This window comes from Elgaria multicarinata, chromosome 5 (assembly GCF_023053635.1).
Source record: "Elgaria multicarinata webbii isolate HBS135686 ecotype San Diego chromosome 5, rElgMul1.1.pri, whole genome shotgun sequence".
Taxonomy (NCBI): domain Eukaryota; kingdom Metazoa; phylum Chordata; class Lepidosauria; order Squamata; family Anguidae; genus Elgaria; species Elgaria multicarinata.
The window spans coordinates 107327923-107350476 of record NC_086175.1 but is presented as its reverse complement, the minus strand read 5'-3'; the positions used below and the strand labels follow the sequence as shown (position 1 = coordinate 107350476).

At 38.0% G+C, this 22554-nt stretch overlaps 1 protein-coding gene across 1 annotated transcript in view; it reads left to right on the top strand.

Annotated features, from left to right (window-relative positions):
• Window positions 1-22554, top strand: part of NBEA (neurobeachin) — a 459425-nt gene that overhangs the window by 82449 nt on the left and 354422 nt on the right. The window contains exons 11-18 of the mRNA XM_063126967.1: window positions 5737-5845; window positions 8132-8284; window positions 12088-12256; window positions 12935-13014; window positions 14723-14785; window positions 14956-15053; window positions 18854-18946; window positions 19872-19980. Of these exons, the coding sequence (XP_062983037.1) occupies window positions 5737-5845; window positions 8132-8284; window positions 12088-12256; window positions 12935-13014; window positions 14723-14785; window positions 14956-15053; window positions 18854-18946; window positions 19872-19980 (874 nt within the window). The remainder of the gene's footprint in view (window positions 1-5736; window positions 5846-8131; window positions 8285-12087; window positions 12257-12934; window positions 13015-14722; window positions 14786-14955; window positions 15054-18853; window positions 18947-19871; window positions 19981-22554) is intronic.

Here is a 22554-nt window from a genome sequence, read left to right as displayed (position 1 = left end):
AAAAAGATTGGGGTCATTGGACAAAGTTATATGTGGCGCTGCCCTTGAACACATCTCAGAAACATCAATTAATTCAGAATTCAGGTACTACAAGTCTGACTGGTTCAGCTTGGTGGAGCTATATTATACCAAATTTTAAAGAATTACGTTTTCAAGAATTACGTTTTCAGCCCAATTTAAGGTCCTGGTGCTTACCTTTAGAACCCCATACTCAAATACCCGAAGGAGCGCCTCCTCCCATATCATCCAGCCTGTATACAAAGATCTCCACGTACCATCAGTTGGTGAAGTTTTTTGTGTTTGTACAAATGACATGCCCTTTCTGTAGTAATAGAGTGTCATGTCATCCATGGAAAACTGGCAATTTCCATGTTGAGATTTTATCCAGAAATCCTTACAACTACTAGGGAATACAATTTTGTACTTAGAGATGACTGAGACTAAGCGATTTGTCTTACTAATGATTAGCTATGTCACTGACTTTGGAATTAAAGAAACCCATCCAACATTTAGGCCTAACTCATAATATTTTAACTGCCATGCAGCTTTCCCTGCCAGTCCTCTGCTTTCCAAGCAAAATTACACTTATGGAGGGAATGGTGCAGCGGTGATGAGAAAGACTTCCTTTTAGTCCTCATCCTTGAGGCTTGGACAATATTGAGAATGTTCAGAAGTGTCCAGGTTTGGATGAGTGCTACAAGGCCTCTCCTGTTTTCAGAAGAAGTTTCTGCTACTGGACTAACAAGGAGGACCCCAAGTTTTTCTTGGTTCTTTGAGAGCTTGGAAAATTCTACAAATTACTAGACAAATTGCAGGCTGGGTGGTGGGACAGTTCGCCTATCACTGTTACAAATAAATTTGTGTACCGGCTACTGTATTGTTCGTATATTATCATTACTTTTCAGACATACAATTGTGTTCTAGATGGGACATGGTATAGAGGAGATATAGGAATGGGCTGAAGTATCCTTTATATTTGCCTTTGTATCTAGGGGAGTTGGAAATAGGCCACAATGGAGAGAGATTTTTATGGCAGTGCACAGAATTATGCGAGTTTAATGTGAACCCTGCAGCAGTCCGATGCAGTTTAGTTTCTGGTAAGTTTTTTTTTCCAAACAGAATTTAATGTTCATCTTGAGAGATGACTTTCTCACAAATGCTACTTCCCCTCTGTCCAACAGTGACTTATTTTAAAAGATTTCCATGGAATAAATTTGATATTTAAATTACGAAAGCCATTTTACTTGGAATGGCCAACATACTGGGGATGTTCACACAACATGCGTGTAGGTTGTAATGAACAATGGGTAGTTTGTTAAACCATGGGACACAGCACGTTCTCCTGCGGGGTGAGTTATTGTGTGGTTTGAATACAGCCTTGTTAACCATGCAGTGTGGCTTGTTAAAAACCCTGAACGACCTAACAACAAACCATGGGGTCACAAGGTGGCTTGTTCAAGAAAATAAGCCACATTGCATGGTTAACAAGCCACACTGGCTGCGTTCAGACAACCCCTTAACCCATGGTTCAACAAACAACCCATGGTTCAAAACAACTCAACCACTGGTTAGCATGTTCTGTGAACAGCCCCACTAAATAATAAGCTGCTCTGGGAGTTCTTTTAGAATCTCAGAGTTGGGATGAATACTGGTAAAAAAAATAGTAGAATTATATTTTTGTGTAGGATCAGCACTTTGATGTACAGATGTCCTAGAATTCTGGTCTGAGCCTGGTTGACTAGTGCTTTGGTACACTAGGGGGGAAAGTTCATACAAGTACATACAAATGGAGCATAGGATAAAAGAGCTATAGCTCAGTGATCGGATTTTTTTTTTTGTATCCAGTCCACTGATACTGGAATTATGCATTGGATGACGGCTAATGGGGTGGCAGCTTTCATGAGTACTAAGGGAGGGCGTCTTATTTACATGCACATGCCAAAAGGAATATATCTATTTCTGAGTTTGTAAGTGAAATATAAATGCAGCAAGGTTTTAGAAGAAAGTCAAGCGAGGGATGCAGTATATACATGCTACATGGTGCCACACAGCTGTCCTGAAAAGTCACATTTTGGGGAACACATTGTTTTAATCTACAAATGAAATGAAGTATGTATAACTGTATTTGCTCTCATTGTACTTAAAAACTCCCTTTCCTGTTGCTATTTCACTTTCTGACAGAATGTAGATTCTAAGGATTTCTTAAAGCAGGGTTGTCTCTCTCCCATACCCCCTTTTCTTGTTGCTTATGTTACTCTGAAAAGGGTCGTATAAATTGATGGTGCTATAGTAAGTCATTTTTTTTTATGTAATACTCATTCATAGATGATCGTACTTAGATGGTTTCAGGTGTTAACTGTATTTTAGCTTTTCATTTCTGTGCAGTAAAAACCTGTTTCCTGTTTATATACTTATCTGTTCTGTGTTTATTTCAAATTCATTAACACTTATAACTGAAATTGAATATACATGGATTTTACTTCATTTCATTGATTATTTTGATATTGCGAAAGTACTACAATTCCTTTCATTATGATATCTATCAGATTATACAGTTAGGCTTGGAGTACATTGCACTTTGAACTTGAGGTATTGAGATGTTAAGGTGTTTCAGATTTTGGCAGGGTAGAAAAAGTGTTGGAAAATAAAAAGTAAAAGTGATATGAAACTATTACATTATGAATACTCTGGAGGGTATATATAAAGACCTCTTTTCTCTATTTTTCTAAAACAACTGATGTTTCATATAATGCGTAATTAATGATGGAATTCATTGTGACTCATTAAAAAAAAAGGATGAGGCACGTTCACTATGGATATATTTACTGCTGTTGGCTATAACCACTAAATGCAATCCTATGCATGTCTACTGGGAAGTGAGTCCCACAGATTTAAATGGGAGTCCCAGGTAAATGTGCATATGATTGCAGCCTAAATGGTGTGATGAATGGTTAACAGGGTGCAAGTTTTTAATGGATGACAGTATATTAATTGACAAATAAATGTTGCAGTCCTGATAATTATTGGGTTGAATGCAGACTTATTTGTTATGCTTAGAGTAGACCCATTCAAGCCAAGGGGTCTTAAACTAGTTATGACTAACTGAAGTCCATTGTTTTCAATGGGTCTATTGTAAGTATGACTATATCTGGATCCAGTCCATTGATATTTGTTTTTATAATTCATTGCATTGTACACAGCTTTGGATTCCATATTTGTGATAATGTGGTAAATAAAGAAATGCTTTTATAACTTAATAAAGATTTCATCATTGACTGACAAAGGAACTTGGAATCCTGATTGCTGGTCCAACTCAGTTCATATCCTAGTTTTAAATTTTGCTTATAGTTTGCTTATGTTGATTTATGTGTTTCAAATATTGCATCAAATATGGTTGTAGCAAACACGACAGCTATAAATATGAATGTGATCTAGAGTTTTAATGTACTGGTATATATGTTGCGCTATTTGGGGTTTAAAGTATTATTTATTTAAACAAAAAACACTGAGTTGAATTAATTTCCTCCAGAAACATTTAAATTTCTGCTGTAACTCCTGGGTTGGGTCCAGAGAACCACAAACAATATTCTGTGCATGGAACAAGGCTGTGCAGTTCTCAGCACTCCTCGGACAGCTGATCTTGAAGTTCAGGCAGGGGACCCTTGAAAATTGTGTGGGATATGGTACAGCAAGCTTCTGATGGAGGGGATAAGTGGAAAAAAACATGTTTGTGTAACTAAAGCAGCTCTCTGCTTGTGCAAACAGAAAAAGATAATTTGTTAGTATAATGTAGTTACCTTTTAAGACTATACATTTTCTTCATAATATTTATAAAACGTAACCCACTCTGAATTGTTAGGATTACACAAAAAATGGGGAAATAGGGATGATAAGTCTGGCACTTCTTTAGCAGTATAATGATTATGATTTACATTGGGCAGTAAATATTTGTATCACATTTCAGTTTTAACTAACAGGATGGGGAAATCAGGTACAATATTGGCTTCCTCTTCATTTTTCCTTATCTTACTTAGTAAGGCCTCTGCATTGTTGACTATTGTTGACATTGGTATAGATCTTCCTAACACTGATAGAGAGCTTGGCGCTACATTGCTTTATCTACTTGTGTAACACAAGCAACCTTGCACACATGGTTTGCTAGTGCAGCTGTTCTTTCAGAATTGCACTGTTGGAATTTTCTATGAATTTTCTATATTCTATCAATACCTTTGTAGCATTTAAAGTGCATGTCAGTTCAGTGTATTATTTGGTGGTATTTTAATTGACCAGTTTTGCATTCTATATAGTTTTGTGGTATTGCTCTGAATATATAATACAGGGCAGACTATCCTGAGTAAATTACATAGAGTTAGACTGCCTAACCCCCTTTTTAGAAAAAAAATGTGTCCTGTAGCACACTGAGGCTTATTTCATATTAGTACAGACTGATGTCCATAAAAGTCTCTGTTTTTAGGAGGAAATGCTTTGGAAAACATTCTTAGAGTGTTTCTATTTTGTTCGTTTCTTCAATTTAAATATAGTTTCTCATCTTCTATTTGAATCAAAATATTTCTCCTTTTTTTTGTATCAGCCAAGATTAAGTGCTGTTAAATCTGTATTACAATAAACTTTTCTTGCAAGTTGTACTTTGAATTTCCCTAAATCAAGAACTTTTTAACTTTCAAGTTATTCAGGTTAGTTTTGTTACAAATCTAATGTATCCAAAAATTTGGAACATGTGTTTGCTTCCCAGATAATGGCCAAACTATATTTGACCATTCCTCATGTTGCCTGCTCCCTCTTCCCCCTTCTACCATAGGCCCTTTTTACACCTAAGGATTATTCCAGGAAAATGGAGGGATTGTCCTTGCCTGCTCCGGGGATCCCCTGTGTGTCATTTGCATGCACAGGGATGATCCTGGGATGATCCCTGGAAAAAAGGCAAGTGTAGAAACAGCCATAGTTTACTGTTACATCTGAATCACATAAACCATGGTTTGCACAAACTACACTTTGCATCCAGACTAGAATTGGAATCTCACTTCAAACTGTGGCTTGTGATTTAGGGCCCAGTTTGATTATGACAGAAAACTATGGTGTCCCCAAACCAAGAATTGGAGTGCATAGGAAGAGGAGGAAGCAAACCTTGATGTGGCCATAACATGTGAAGTATGCCAAAAAGTACTTGGATTATGCCAAATCCCATGGATTGTGACAGAGCCATTTTTGGGCAGACCATTGTCTTCAGTCTCTTGTCATTTTAAATTTGACAGAATTGACTTGTCAGATCTTCATTATTATGCTTGATTTCCATTCACTGTTAGGGGGATTACACAGTATTTTCTTGCATACATAAGCAGGACTGTTTTATCAATGAGATAACAGTGCTTATAAACAAGAAATGATTCACATTTTGGAGTTATATTTATAAATTTCTTCATTTGTACATCCTGCAACATGATGCACTCAAGTGCAGTCTTCTCAAGCCTGAAATGCCTCCCACTTAAATGTTGAGAAACTAATCCTGGACAAACGAGGTTATTGATAAGCAGTCAATTATGTGTTTTTAACATGATTGCACTGCAGCAACATTACAAAATAGAAGAATTCTACTTGGAGTGTTATTATTTTGTTTGTGCTTTAAAATAATAGTTCTGAAGTAGTTTCTGCTTTCATAACACTAAGAACCAAATCCAGAAACTTTCAGTCTAACCTGTGCCCATATTTTATATGCAGTGCTACCCTCTTGGCTTTCCTGGTGGAACTTCTTAAGAGTTCAGTAGCCATGCAGGAACAAATGTTGGGTGGAAAAGGATTCCTAGTTATTGGCTACCTCCTTGAAAAGGTAAGTGGTGTTAATATTGTTAATGCTATTAAGACGTAATTAAACATTTTGACATAATCAGCACTGTTTAAATATCAAAGTAGCTAGAATTAACGGTGTTCAAGCCAATCTTTGCTGGATTGGCTTGAACACTATGGGTGTGGAAAAGGAGTTTTGCAGCCCCAGACGCTATCTAGGGGGCATAGGATTGCTTTCTTAGTAACCTTTAATCAATAGGTTTGCTTACTTGTTTTTACATGCTTTTGTACTTATGTTTGTTCTTGCCTGACCTGAGTATTACCTGGAACATGTTAAAATCTGGTGGTGCACAGAATGGCAACCAAAAAGGCAGGTGTAGAAAGGGCCTTGGAGAATGGCAAATGTAACACTCTCTCTCTCTCTTTCTCTCTCTCTCTCTCTCTCTCTCACACACACACACGGGATCCTAAGGAGCTGTGGATAATTACAGATCAGTTAGCTTGATGTCTGTTCCAAGTAAATTGGTGGAATGTATTTTTAAAGATGAAATTAATAAGCATATAGAAGGACAAGTTGTGCTAAAAAGAATCAGACTGGTTTCAGCAAAAGCATGTCCTATCTCTTTAAACTTTTAGAGTTCTTTGAGAGTGTCAGTAAAGATGTGTACAGGGGTAATCCAGCAGGCACTATTTACTTAGGCTATGGCTAGACGAGGGGGTGACGATCTTGCGATTTTATGATCATGAGATCATCACCCTCGTTTACACGGGGCATGAGACATCACGCCCGCAATTTTGTTTTAAAAGAGGACGGAGCGCTCATGTGGAAAAGGTGAGGTGTTGTGTGTGTTTTTTTAAAAAAATTCCCCGCTCACCACACCCCACCCCCGATGCCTGGCTCCTCGTAACGGCAGGCCACACTTTATGCGAAAAATGGTAGGATGATATCCCGGGGAAAGGGAGGGATCATCCCTCCCTGCTCCTGGGATCCCCTGTGCATCATGTGGATGCACAGGGACGATCCCCGGAACATCACCCCGTCTAGCTATGGTCTTAGACTTCCAAAAGGCTTTTGACAAAATCCCTCATCAAAGACTCCAGAGCAAACTTAGCAGTGATGGGATAAGTGGAGAGGTTCTCTCATGGGTTGGTAACAGGTTAAAGAAGAGAATGCAGACAGTAGGAATAAATGGTAAATTCTCACAATGGATCTATATTTGGGACTAGTGCTTTTTAACTGGTTCATAAGTCATCTGAAATTTTGAGTGTTGTACACTCAAGTATGCACATTCTCTGTTGTATGAACCCTCTAGTCTTTTACTCCATTCATGCTAATTCATGTTCATTTTACAAGTGTTCATTTCAGTTGAGTTATAAGGTGCTAGTAAATGTTTGTTGTATAGGATTTGTCATCATTATTTTTGAGGTGAGAGTTATAAAGATAATCCTCCAATACCTTTTATGGGGGTTTCTCTTTTAGACTGATCTTGCAGATGAATACTATTTTATCAATTTGTTATGATTTCTTGGTCTTGGAAGCTGTGTTCTGTGTGGTTTAGTATTTGATTATTTTATTCTGTGACGTTAGGGATGTACAAGGATTTGTTTCCAGTTTGCAGATCATGCAGATATGTCCCATTTGCTTTCCCGAACATGAATGCTAGCAAGAATGCAATTCCCAGGAAAGTTTAGTAATTTTCTGAACTTGAGTTCAAAAGTGTGCAAATATGTGCTTACGCAACCACCAACCCCCATGTGTATTTTCATGCATTAGCCTATGTAAGGAACGTGCAATTTTGATTGGGGGAAAATGCACTTTTTTAAAAAACACAAAAAACATTTTCCAATTGTGAAAATTTGTGCTCTTTTATAAATGCACATTTTTCCCGATTGGGAAAAAAAACCACCCACCCACTCATGTTCAGGAAGAGAAACGGGATAAAACAAGTTTAAGGAAGATTTTGGAGAACCTCAACAAACTCAGACATTGCACGTTCCCCCATCCCTATAGTATTGTGTTTAAATAATGTTGCAGACCACCTTGTGAACAAACTGTGGTTGAATGGCCTGCAGAAATATGTTGTCAATAAATGAAATAAACAAGGAACCTAGACAGTAAATACCATTTGGAATAAAAGTGATGAAGTAGTAACTATTTCTTTATTAATCAATTACAAATAGTTTTAATTTCAGAAACGTATATATTTGTCTGCTGTTGGTGTCAATGTAGCTAAAATAGGTTACAGTCCTCCATTGTACGTATATCGTCAGCATAATATATAGAAATGAATATCTATTAAAATAACATGAATTATATTAATTTGTTTAGTCATCCAGAGTTCATATAACAAGAGCTGTGCTGGAACAGTTTTTGTCTTTTGCGAAGTATCTGGATGGGCTGTCACACGGAGCACCTTTACTAAAGCAATTATGTGATCATATCCTTTTCAACCCTGCTATTTGGATACATACTCCTGCAAAGGTCAGTAAACTGGACATTTTCCGGAAGTGTCATTTTACATTGTTAATTCATCGGCATCACCCAAATTGGTGTTAAAATAAGCAAAAATTGTTTTTACTATAATATAGCCTAACTAGCAAAATAAAAGTAACCTTTTTTAATGTTCTGTGCGGTGGTTGACCATTTTTGGCTTGGCTTACTAGGATTATGTAGGGTGACCATATTTTGGAAACCAAAAAGGAGGACAACATGGTCGCCCCCAAGGGGGCGTGCCCACCCGAACATAGCCTTGGTCACATGTCTGATTTTACAGCACACATTTAAGACAAATCTGTTCTACATAACATCTTAATGTTAAAATCACTGAAATAAAGAACAAGTGAGAGATTCAATATATCTGAAATTAACCACTCACTCCTACTTTTGTAGGTTTTGCTGTACTTTGAAGCTTTTGCTATACTCTGTGTGTTACATTCTCCCCTTCCCTCAAATATGTTTTCTGACTGTATCTTCACTCATTGCAAGCTGCTGTTGTTGTTAACAGGGTTTGCTACTGGCCCCAGATCTGCTTCAAATTGGTATGGCTAAAGCTCTACCTAAAAGCTATCATGGCGCCAACTTTCAGCTCTTTATCTTTAAAAATGACAGTTTAAAAATAATTTTAAAACCTCAATTTTTAAAAAATTCCTAAAAAATCAATGGATGAACGGATCTGTTTCAAATTTGGTATGACTAAAGCCCTTCCTAAGAGCTACCATTGTGCCAAGTTTCATGTCTTTATCTTAAAAAATGATGGAGTTATAAGCATTTTTGTTAATTCACATTAGAGCTGCTCTTTGAAAAAAATCTGGATTTCCCCTACCCCTCCCGGATTTGCCATCAAAAGCCCGGACAAATCTGGGCAAATCTGGTCATATGGTCACCCTAGATTATGTCGTCACTGACCTCCATCCTTCCCTGGATCCATGCCTCATGATGATTCTTGCAAACACCCTGCAAAAAGGGGAAGAAATAGAGGAAAGAAGAAAGAGTTTCCCTCTGAGTTTCCTCTTGCAGAAAGTGCCAGCATGCCTCGTTAATGCTTTTTGCAAACACCCAACTAGAAGGGAGAGGAACAAATAGAAACTCTGTCTTATGTCCCCTCTTTCTTTATAGCTGGTGCTTTCTTCCAAAGCCCTACTTGCAGGATGGAAACCTTTTCTCCTGGCCTTCCAATTTTCTGAGAGAGGAGTTCTCTACTGAAAGTTGCATTGTTGTTGTTTTTTAAGAAAGCTGCTGATTCTTAGGGGGAAACGGAGTCAAAGGAAAAGAGACTGTGGCTTGTTTCCTCTATGGGGATGAAAAGTGTATGGTTTCTGTCCCTTCCCATTGCCGCCCCCCCCCCCCACCAAAAAAAACAGCAGTGAGGCAGTGCTGGTTTGTGTGACCATGGCTAGACCAGGCCTATATCCTGGGATTGTCCCGAGATCATCCCTATGCATCCAAATGACACACGGGATCCCGAGAGCAGGCAGAGACGACCCCTCCATTTTCCTGGGATAATTCTTAGGTCTAGCTAAGGCCTATGTGTGTGTGTGATTGCAAAAGCCTAGCTTGCATAAGGTACAGCACTCCCCCCCCCACTCCCTTGAGAACAGAAGATTGAAGGAGAGTCAATTTGATAGAATTTGGGAGTAGATTTATTGAATCCTGGGAATGGTCTCACCAAGGAGGTTCAACTGGCACTTACATTGATATCTTTTTGGTGCTATGCAAAGACCTTTTTATTTTTGCAGGCTTTTTAAAAAAATCAATGACATTTTAACTCTGAATTTGATCTGTGTTTGTGCTCATTTATTTTTTTCTTGTAACATTGTTATGTTGATGTTTGTAAGTCATGATAATTTTTTTGAAGGCTGGAATGTAAATTTATTAATACATTTTATAGTATATGTTATTAAATAATCATAAAATTATTTAATAAGATACACTAGAAAATTTAGCAGCTTCTTTGTATATGTAAAGTTAGTTGGGACTATCAAATGTCTTGTTCTCGCATGGGAATATCAAAATGTCTAGGATACTTCTGCATAATACAGAAAGTTAAAAACCTGTGCGTTTGTAGTGCGAGACACCCAAATTAGGAGATTGTGGCATTCCCAGCTATTTCTCAGTTGAGAATACCTCTTCTATAAGGTCTTTCCCATGGCAAGCAACACCTTGCACCACACAGGCTCAGTACCTCTGCCACCAGATCTTTACCTCAGGTGCAAAACATTTAATCCCTGAGCTGTGCTTTATTCTGAACTTTGTTATTCACCTTAGTAGAGTTACCCTTATGTAGCCATGAGCCATAGGTATAGGATTTTATACAATAAAGAAGTATTTATTATTCTTAACAGAAATAAGTTGTTGAAAAAATAAATAACAGCTTTAATTTTATCCACTCAAATCCTAATTACCCTCTATCTTATCACAATCTGTCGCTTCACAAACGCTCTTTCTTCACACTCTCCACAGACCCTATCCCTGTCTCTATCTGCAACCATCTCCCTCACCACAAGTCCTGTCTTCCACACACATAGCACCCTGCTTATATATCACACACTTTACCCTCACTCATTCAGCCAATCATCTCACATATGCCTCCTGTCACTCATACCACACTCACCCTAGATATACTCACCATAAATACAGTGTCATAAGAGGAATACACGTTTATTACCACAAATTCATAATATATGCACATGTAACATCACAGAGACACTTATACATCTGCTTCTAAATGGGAAGCATAAAATATTCCTAAAAATAGTAAGATATTTTAATGCTACTGGGAATGGTGTGTTTTGGTACACACACGTTCCAACACATCCTTGTTGCAAAGAAAGACTAAAAAGGGAACTTCTATATCTAATGATCAAAGCACGAGATGTGAAATTTGTCTCATAATAAAAACTAACAATTCAGCAAACCAAGACATAGACAAAAATTTGGGCTATTTCCCCCTTTACATATTTGAATCCATTTGGTGGACTGGTTGGATATGAAGTTGCAGCCAGAAACATATTGATGTCCACATAAAGCATTTATGAGAGAGAGAGAGAATCAATCAAAACAGCCAATATTTTTCTTCCCTCTTCCAGTCTAAATTTCTTTTAACTCATGTTGTGAATTACTGACTTCCTTGGGTAATGCTGATTAATTTTGGTTGAAATTGCTCATTGATGGTTTAATGTATTGTACTTGCAGTTCTGTTATGGCCTATGGCCAATATGGGCCTTAGCTAGACCTACTGTTTAATCCAGGACGGAGGAGGGAAGATCTCGCGTTGTGTTTAACGCGAGATCCCTCCTACGTTTACACGTGAGGCGCGACGACCTCAGGAAGAGAGGTGTTGCAGCCGCCATTTTTTATTTTTAAAGAGGACAGAGCACACAAACGCTCATGCGTTGAAGGTAAGTTTTTTTAAAAAATTTAAGTACTTTCCCTGCTCCCCCCACCCTAACCCCGATGGGCGTGCACAGCTCCGCATGAATAATCATGCAGAACGCGGTCAAACTGCGGCAACGGGCCACACGTTCCGCGGTCTTGGGCTCAGCCCGGGACCACAGAAAGAGCGGGCCCAAAGTGGAGGGCTCTATCCCGGGGCAAGGGAAGGATCATGTGGACGCACGGGAACAATCCCAGGGTTCGCCCTGTGAAAAAGCCCGGTCTAGCTAAGGCCAGGAAAACAAAACTGAAATAGCATATATTTCTTTTGTTTATACTGTATTTATCACTGAGAATTAAAATTGGAAATTGGATTTATTAATCTCATGTGTTCTTTTTATCATGTTCTTCAGGTGCAGCTGTCACTGTATACCTACTTGTCTGCTGAATTCATTGGCACTGCTACAATCTACACTACAATTCGTAGAGTAGGAACAGTATTACAGCTAATGCACACATTGAAATACTACTACTGGGTTGTTAATCCTGCAGATAGCAGTGGCATTACTCCTAAAGGTTTGGGTAAGTATAATAAAAATACTGATGGTCTGCCAGTAATGGGCTCCTAGGGCAGTATCCAATTTATGCCCCTGCCAATTCTTTTCCACCTCACCAATTGCATTGCACAAGCAGTACCCACCATTTATGCAAGGCAGACTTAGCGTTTCTTAGGGGAACCTCTGAAATGAGCGGAAACACTAGTGTCTAGAAGGAGGCAGATCGGTGGAGCTCCCTTATGCGAGCTCTGCCAACCTGTCTCCTTCCAGAAATGAGTGTTTATACTCGTTTCAGATTGTCCCAGAAGTGCTATAATGCTTGAAGTGCTAAAACTGAATTTGGTTGAGCTTGCTTCTGCGTAGGCATGTATAGTATTGCACTGTAAATACAGAAAAGTTTTATTTTGTAACAGATGGTTCATAAAGTTAATTTAGGGTGGATTATAATGAAATAGCTCTAAAAGAAGTATGAGCAGAAACAAAAACAGCAGGGAAAGATGGAGGCTTTTAATACTGACATGGTGAATGGGTTGTTAGCTTGAAATACAAAGTGAAAAAAGAGATTCTGAATTTATTTGGATGCAGAATTTTCTTGCCCTTGCGAGACAAAATAAGTAGAATCTTAGGGATAAAGTAATCAACTGAAATGACTTAAAACTGTTGGGTATGTTACATTTGAGGCTCTCCTTTTTATTTATTTCAGAAGGCCCTCGGCCATCACAGAAGGAAATCATATCACTACGAGCATTCATGCTTCTATTTTTAAAACAACTTATTTTGAAGGTAACGCTTTAGAATATTAGTGTATATTGCCAGTGTTTAAACATGAAGATCAGACATGAGCAATAAATAATGTTGTATTGTGAAAATATATTTTCACAATATATTAAATTACCCCACACTGCTTACAAATATACATATTTTTCTATGATTCTTTCAGAACATTATAGAAGTTAAGATTATTAGGTGAAGTGGATTTTTATTTTTTCCTGAAAAAATATGTATTTGTTTTAGCTTTCGTTTCTCTTTAGCTAAAAGTAGAAAGTGCCTAAATTCATATTCTATGGCTTCAGACCATTTAGCCCAGTATTGTCTACTGCAACTGACAGCAGTTTTCCTGGGTTCCAAGGAAAGGGTTTCAGCAGTTTTCCAGAGTTCCAGCACCAGCTACCTGATCCTAAGGGAAAAAATGGAAATGCCAGGGACTGAACCTGGGACCATATGGCACATTGCCTCTCACTACTTCCCATAATCTAGACAGTATTATCAAAAATGCCTCTTCCCTTTATATAAAGTAAGTAAACTAGGGCCTTAGCTAGATGGGGCAAAATCCCGGGGCAATCCCTGGGATAGTCCCTGTGCATTCACATGACGCACAGGGGATCCTGGGATCAGGGAGGGATGATCCTTCCTTTGCCCCGGGATCTCACCCTACACTTTAGGCCTGCTTTTCCGCGGTCTCGGGCTGAACCTGAGACCACAGAATGTGTGTGCGGGCATCGCGGTTTGTCCTGGTTCCTCGCAAGGAGCTGGGACCCGTGTACGGGGTGCAGAGCTCCTCAGGAGCTCTGCGCCCATCGGAGGTGGGGAGAGCGGGGATTTTTTTTAAAAAAAGAAAACTTACCTTTTGCGCACGAACGCTCATGTGCATCTTCTGTTTCTTTAAAAGAAAACAAATTGGTGGGCACGACGTCCTCTCCTTCCAAGGCCATCACGTGCTATGTATAAACAGAGCAGGGATCTCACGATAAAAACATCGTGAGAACTTCACCCCTCCGTCACGCAATAACAGATAGGTCTAGCTGAGGCCTAAGAACAGATTTTACCCTTAAAAGCAATCTAAAAATAATTAAAATAAAAACACAAAGCATAAGAAAAGCAATGCTGGGTCAGACCAAAGTGTTATGTAATCCAGCATTCTGTTCACACAGTGGCCAATCAGCTGGCTGTAGAAAACTCATAGGTAAAACATGAATGCAAGAAGAATAGATCTGAATTAGTAAGGGCTAAATAAAAATAAATTGCAGTGGTGTTTACATTTTAATCAGCTTTATTTGATTCATTATAATTTACATGTTACACTATGAGGAGGAGACATAGCTCAAAGAGCTCGTGCTTTGCTTCGAGAACTTCCCAGGTTCAATCCTAGGATGGCAGGGCTGGGAAAGACCCATGTATGAAAACATGGATAGCTGCTGTCAGTTACATTAGACAAAAATGAACTAAGGGTGCAGTCCTATACATGTTTAGATGGGAAAAAAGTTCTGCAACTCCTGGCATTCCCCAGCTGGCTGGGGAATGCTGGGAATTGTAGGCTCCCCCCCCTCTATATATGCATAGTATTGTGCCCTACATGGACCAATGGTCTGACTTGGAATAAGGCAGCTTAATACGTTTATGTTTTAATAACCATTTTCTAATAAAACTTTACTTAGGATGAAAACTTAAGTTGGTCAAAATGTAACCAATATCAATTAATCAATTTGTGTAGGATCGAGGAGTGAAGGAGGATGAACTACAAAGTATATTGAATTACTTGCTAACAATGCACGAGGTAGGTTTGCAGTAATTATGAATACAGATCTTCTAACCCTGATCTATTGTGTTAAGTTGTAGACTGTGTGCCAGAAGACAGTGGCTGTCCTGATTTTATTCAACTGTAATCTTCGTGGAAAAGCATTTTTCTAAGATCAGTTATATGTTCTCTTGCCATGTGTCATGTAGGATGAAAACATTCATGATGTACTTCAGTTGCTTGTAGCTTTAATGTCTGAACATCCAGCATCTATGATACCTGCCTTTGATCAACGAAATGGGATACGGTAAGATTAACTGAAATTAATAAGCCTTATTTAAGAACACAGTCCTAAGGAACTGATGCTCAGTAGACAGAGGGCGCCTACCTCAGAGCCTTTGGTCTATTCAGCTAAACAGACTTCTCAGCCCACAAGGCCACTTCTCCCATGATTCACGCTGAAGCCTCAGCTTTAGGCAGCAGAGCAGGAGGAACGATGAATTGCACTACTTCCCCTGCTCTCCATTCCTGCAAGGGGGTACTGCCTCCGCCAGCGAGTGCTCTGGAGAACCCCGCCAGCCGCTCACCTGCCACCACATTTGCCACAGCGGGAAAGGGGAACCAGGAGGGCTCTCCAGAGCAGCTGGTCATTCTGTGATGGTAGAGAGTTCTTAAGAGAATCCTGGCAGCCCCCCTTTCCTGTTGTGGCAAATGGGGCAGTGAGAAAGAACCTGATGAGATTCTCCTGTACAGCCATCTGCTCCCTATTTCACTCTCAGGCACATGCCCTGTGGCTCACGTTGACAATGCTCTCAAAGTGAGAGAGGGGGTTGCTCTTTGTAGCGCCACATCAGCCAGAAAAAAGTGACAGGGTAGACACAACAGTGTGTGTGGGAAGATATGGTGGAGGGTGGTGGAGGAGATATTGTCGGGGCAGTGGAAGTGCATGTTTTTTCCCCACTTCAGGCAGTGGGAGTGCTTGGGCTGCCCCTGTCAAGCTTGTCTAGCTTACTTACTAGGTGGTGGACAGAGACAGGAACAGAGAGGTTCTCTGATGGAGTAGATCCTCCTCCTTCCCCTTCCTGCCCACTGGAATTCTTACTCCCAAGGGTGTAGCTGTGTCTATGGCTTTGCCAGTGGTGCGGGGAGTCTATACTGTCCTATAGCTCCTCAGGTGCCACCTGAGCAGTCCTAGTTTAGCTTTCCAGTTCTTCTTTTCCCTGTAAATAAAATGAGTAATCAGAAATAGCAGCATGTTTATGATTCCCCGCCCCCTAAAATGTTATATCTTCAAATGATAGTGCACTGTGAATATATAATTCAGAATCTAATAAATTGGAATAATTTAAAATAAAACAATATAGTACCATGTTTTCTTCTTGGAATTTTATCTCTGATATAATGTTCAGGTGGTCACATTTTTTCAGGTTGAAAATACTGGGTCATCAGAATATTTGATATCACTGCAGTAAAAACTAAATTGATATGTTTAGCAATAACAAACATGTCATTCCCATCTTCTCCCCATTTTCATTCTTTTATCCCAATGGGAAAACATACACTATTCTGAACAAATGTCATACGTAATGCACGAAACAGTGATTGTCTGGAAAGAGCTAAGTCTCTTTTTAGGAAGATATTACTTCATTTTCCGCTTACAATATTTATTAATGTCTGAGTTGTACGCCATGGATTACCATTTCCACCTTTTCCAGCCACTGTTGCTTCAACTTGCAGGAATTGGGAACCTCCTCCCCTCACAGATTCCACTAGAACCAATTGTCATGTGAGCAGGAGAGGAAGTAAATTGTCACCATAGCTTCCAACAGCATTTAATTTTTACAATTATAATTATATCACACACACACACACACACACACACACACACCTTATTTCTTGTGTGTCATGTCTTAAAACTAGATTGTAACCTGAGAAAAGGGAGTGTCATGCTGCCTATCTTGGTAAGCCACTCTGGGAGACCTTTTGGCTATAAATGCTGTAAATAAATAAATAAATAAATAAATAAAGTATTTACTTTCTCCCTGTGTTTAGTTTGTTTATTTCCCCCCTCTCCTTCTGTCAGTTTTAACTTTTAGGTGGCATTTTATAATAATTAAAACACTCTCCAACGTTTCTCAATAGAGCCCTCACCTCTCACATTTACTGAGGGTGTGGATTTAAGGAGGGTGTGGTAGGACGTTGCCAGGCTGATTGTTAAGGCATGGAGAGCTGGAGATTCCCACTGCTGGTATGTAACCACCAGAATAGGTTAAACACCATTTATCCAGACATAGTAATCATCTACTAACAGTGCCTCTGTCTTATCTGGATAGAGCTTCGTTTATCTTTATCCTGTCTAATACTGTGACCAGGCACTTGTCTGCCATTCTTACTGTATCACCTCACTGAAGTATGAAGAAAAGAAAAGCTGCATGTCATCTGCTTATTCATGCCAATGTCTTCCAAATCCCCAGACAACTGACATCACTCACCAGTTCTACATAGGCGTTCAATACCTTGAGGGAGACGATGGAACACTGCAGGACCCAGAAACAAAAATGTCAGGGAATTGAGTAGAAATCCCCCAACATCACCTTCTAGAAATGGGCATCCAGGTATAAGTGGAATACAGTACTGCCCACACCAACTCGGACAGCTGCTGGAGAAGAATTTTGATGATTCTTTTGATGAACAAAAGCTACTGAGAGATCAAGGAGAATTAATAGATTCCACTCCTCCTATCTCTTTCCTGACAGAGATCATCACCCAGGGTGACCAAGGCCATCTTGGTGGCAAAACAAGGCATAAGCCCTAATTGAAATGGATACATAAAAGCAGTCTCATCCAAGAGAGGATGATCAGCAAACACTTGCTTGAACAAATTGCCCAGGAAAGGGATGTTTGCAACAGACATAAGAACATAAGAAGAGCCATGCTGGATCAAACCAAAGGTCCATCTAGTTTGGATCATACATAGTTTGTTCATACAGTGACCAACCAGCTGTAGACCAGGAATCCACAAGCAGGACACAGTGCAACAGCACCCTCACACCCAGGTTCCCCAGCAACTGGTGTATATAGGCTTACTGCCTTGGATACTGGAAGTAGCACATAGCCATTACAACTAGTTACCATTGATAGCCTTCTCCTCCAGGAATTTATCCAACCCCCTTTTAAAATCATCCAAACTGGTGGCCATCACTACATCTTGTGGTAGTGAATTCCATAATTGAATTATGTGCTGTGTAAAGAAGTACTTATCTGTCCTGAATCTCCTACCCATCAGCTTCGTGGGATGACCCCAGGTTCTATTATTATGGGATAGGGAGAAAAATGTCTTTCTATCCACATTCTCCTCAGTATGCATAATTTTATACAGCTCTATCAGGTCTCCCCTTATCCTTCCTTTTTCCAAGTTAAACAATCCCAGATGTTGTAACCTTCCCTCATAGGGGAAATGATCCAGCCCCCTGATAATTTTAGTTGCCATTTTCTACACTTTTTCCAACTCTACAATATCTTTTTTTACATGTGGTGATAAAGTTGTTAAGATCAAAACAACTATCAGGATCAAGTTTCTTCAGGAGTGGTCACATTACTGCCTCCTTTAATGAGGCTGGTACCAGCTTTATACAAACTTTTCACTACATATTTTTAGACTGCAATCTTATACAGACTTACCTTGAAGAAAGTTCCATTCAAAACAATGAAATTTTCTCCTGAGGAGGCACATATAGGATTGCACTGTAAGAACATATACAATTTGTTATTCATTTTTAATTGTACAGTGTACAGTGAGATTGGGGGTTAGGTTAATGGAGGGAAGTAGAATCTCCACCTAGAAGCATCCGCCAAGAGGATCCCCCACCCCACAACCCGTAAAGGCTTCAGTATGAATCGGGAAGTGCCATCTCCAGACACTCTACACTCTTTTTATCTGTGTTCCAGCATGAAAAAGGAAAATAAAAAATGGTTTGATACAAATGTATAGGATGCTAAAAGTTTTGTCTTGATTTATTGTACTTTCAAAACTACCCAAAGTCCACGAGTGTTTTTCTGAGTAACTAATTTGAAAAAATTTCTTTCTTTACAAAAAATATCCTCCAGGGTAATTTATAAATTATTGGCCTCGAAAAGTGAGAGCATCTGGGTGCAGGCTCTGAAGGTGCTAGGATATTTTCTCAAACACCTTGGCCATAAGTAAGTGGACTTTTCCAGTTACTAATGTGTACTTCTACAGCTGTTTTTTGGTCAAATGAAACTAATTTTTTTCATGTATAATTGTCCCTTTATTTCTTCTACCTGTTACCTTTTTCAAAATAAAGTGCAGAAGGTTGGATCCAGACATTCATATTTTGAGTAAACTTACTGAAAACAGTGGAACTAACTTAGTCATAACTAATTTAAGTTCCATTGATTTTAGTGGGTCTACTCTAAGTATATCTGTGCCCAGATACAACCCTTAGAATATTTTTTTTCCATTTCTTTGGATTGTATCCAGTGTTAATAGCAGTTAGAACAGATCCATTGAAATCAATGGAACTTCTAGATCAATATTGATATAACCCTACATACTTAGTTATTAGTTTAGGTTATTTTTTAATGTTTCACTCCTCTACTAAAGTGATGAAGTTGTCGCACACTTGGAGAATAACTCATTTTATTCTTCCAACAATTCCACACTGTCAGTTAGATTGAAAGATCGTGACTGGCCTAAGGTCACATCATTGGTTCTCATTTACTCTTTTAGAAGGCTCTAGCGCATTCTTATTGACTTAACAAATGTCCTCTGGTAAAGTTTAAGGATCTCATCCAGCAAGCTTAAATGTACGTAGTTGTACCGTACAACCAATTTGCTTTAATTGTGGCTTGCAGAATTTGTTTTATGCAGCTTAGAAACAAGATGAAACTGGCAAGTCTCTTTTAAATGATGATAAATGCAATATATATTCCTTTAAATTAATCTCAATTCATAGGCCCTTGTTAGTTTTTAAATATGGATATAAATGATTTCATGTGTCCATTGCAAATTTGATCAAATTTCATAAATGATGCTAATTTCTGTCTACTGTTAAAATACATCTGCTTAATGTATAATAAATCCTATATTTATATTTTTCTCCAGGCGAAAAGTTGAAATCATGCATACACACAGTCTGTTCACCCTTCTTGGAGAAAGGTTGATGTTGCATACAAATACTGTAACCATTACAACTTACAACACACTTTATGAGGTACACATAACTAACATCTTTTTAGTATTGCAAATACTATCTTGTGTAAAGTACATGAATACTTAAACTATTTGCTAAATTATTTTGAATAGAATGTTTTCCCTCATGACAAGAATGTGAAGCTTTCTAATTAAAGTGTAGAGATGATTAGAACATTTGTAAATATCAAATCTGAAGGCAAATTCAACATTCAATTAATTTTCTTTAGCATTTGAAAACATTTCTAATGTCAAGAAGTGTGTGTCTTGCCTATTCTTGCTACAGGATTGCTCTGTCTTCCTTGAATTCACAGTTATTGACTGATGGGAATGTGCTGCAGATACTTGAGAAATGTGATATTTGTGAATTTCTTTTAGAGCTTACCTGATCTATACTTCTTGAACTAATGTGTGGATCGGAATATGCTAATCTTTAACATTTTTCATTTATTCAAAATTCATTTAAATTGCATATTTTGAGGGGGAAAATGTTCAGAAATACGTACTTAAATTAATATTTAAGTACAAACATTTTTGTGTGGATTAAAAAAGTGAGCGGATTAATGCGGAAATTAAATATACGTATGAATGAACACATGAACTGGAGCCATCCAACTGTAGATTGTGCCCAAGTTGGTTGGAAGTGAAAGAGAAGTCTCCAGTCCAAATCCCTTCAAGGAAAAACAGTCTCCTTTAACCCTCTGATAAATTAAGGGCCATAGCTTTTGTGGATGGATGGATGGATGGATGGATGAAGGATGGATGGATGGATGGATGAATGTGCAAAAAGAAGGTACAAAAATATGTAAAACTATTTACTTGAATCTGTTCTGTTTCACGTACTATTTTTTTTTACCATACCTCTTTAACTGAGCTGAATATAGCTTTAATGTGCATTCTACCAGCGCAATACATACACTATGATAGGACAAGGGTGAGGGCTTTCTCTGTTGTGGTACCCCGACAGTGGAATGCCTTCCCCTTTGAGGCCCAACTTGCGCCAATGCAAATTTTATTCCGGCGCCAAGTGAAAACATGGCTTTTTAAACAAAGCCTTTAATGGTTAAATTTACTAAGATGGCACATTGTTTTAACTATTTTAATTGTTTTTACTGCTTTTAAATTATATATTGTTTTAACTTGGTTCATGGTTTAATTTGTTTTTAGCTGTGTATACTGTATGTATTGTTATATGCTGTATCCTTTTATATAGAGATTTTAATGATATAGAGCGGGATACAAATGTTTTAATAAATAATAAATAAATAACCAAAGACCTTTGCAACCTGTCAATCCATGTTACATAAATAAACTATCAAGCTTTGTACTATGGGGATTTAACCCTAAAAAGGTGGCCTAGAAATCTTTTAATTTAGGGGTGCAATAGTATGCAGATAGACAACAGCCTCTGTAATTGGAGGCTGACAACTATCCTATGTAGGGTGGCTGCAGCATGGAGGGGAGCCTCTTCTGTGTGCTCTGTCTGTCTTGTAGTTTTCATTAGATGCTCAAATCTCGGTTCCCAGAAATCAAAGAATCCTTTGGCCGTCTAGACATAAGATTGTGCCCTAAAAAAGAAAGTAAGAAAAGATTAAATTAAAAAACAAATCAAATTTAAAAAATAAAAATTATTTTGAAATTAGATATGTTACAATATTCATAAAATTTATCACCGTTAAAATCAGGATTTAAATGTTGTTTAATTTGATTTAAATGTTTAAATATTCATATTGTTGCAGTTGCTGGTTTTTAATTTTTTTATGGCTGTTTTATTACTATTTTATTGTGTTTATGTTTTAATATGTTAATGTTATCACTATAAATATATGTTTTCTTTGTTAGTATAATTCTAGCCTTGTACTATGAAAACTAATATGTAATATTATACATTTTATGGTAAATCAGAATCATTGTCAAGTAAATCCTTTTTTGTTTATTAAATGCAATAATTCAGATTCTTTGACCTATTAGCAAGCTATCAAAGTACTTTTTCTAATGCATGGGAAGGTAACTTTGGATGGATTCATAGCATATAGCAGTTTAACTAAAATCTACTATAGGAGAGGCTCAAATAAAATGCGTACCATAGACTAGAGAAAAAGGCATAGACATGACCCAAAGGGTGCCTTTCTATACCCTTCAGAGTGATGGTTGTTATAAAGGACTTGAATGGGAAAGTGGAAGACTTGCCTAAATGTATAAAATGAAAAAGATGTCCATGTAGATGGATAATAAGGCAAGCCAAGAGGGAATTTGAGGAGCAAATAATGGCATAAAAATAATAAAAATATATTTCAAAAAAGAATATTAAATAGGTAATATTTCTCAAGATATTCAAATACTTTGAGGACCATTGCAGGGATGTAAAGTGCTTCTTCAGTGAGTAACATGCATTCCTACAACCAACCCAGAAGTAAAGCACTAATATACACATTCCAATAAAAAAATTATTGATTTATCATGTTTGTATCCCACTTTTTCTCCATACAGAAAATGCATGAAATTATCCCATTTTATGCTCACAATAATACATTTGTCTATTCGTTTCTGGTCCCAATTCAGAGGACCCTAAATGGCTTGGGAACTAAATATTTGA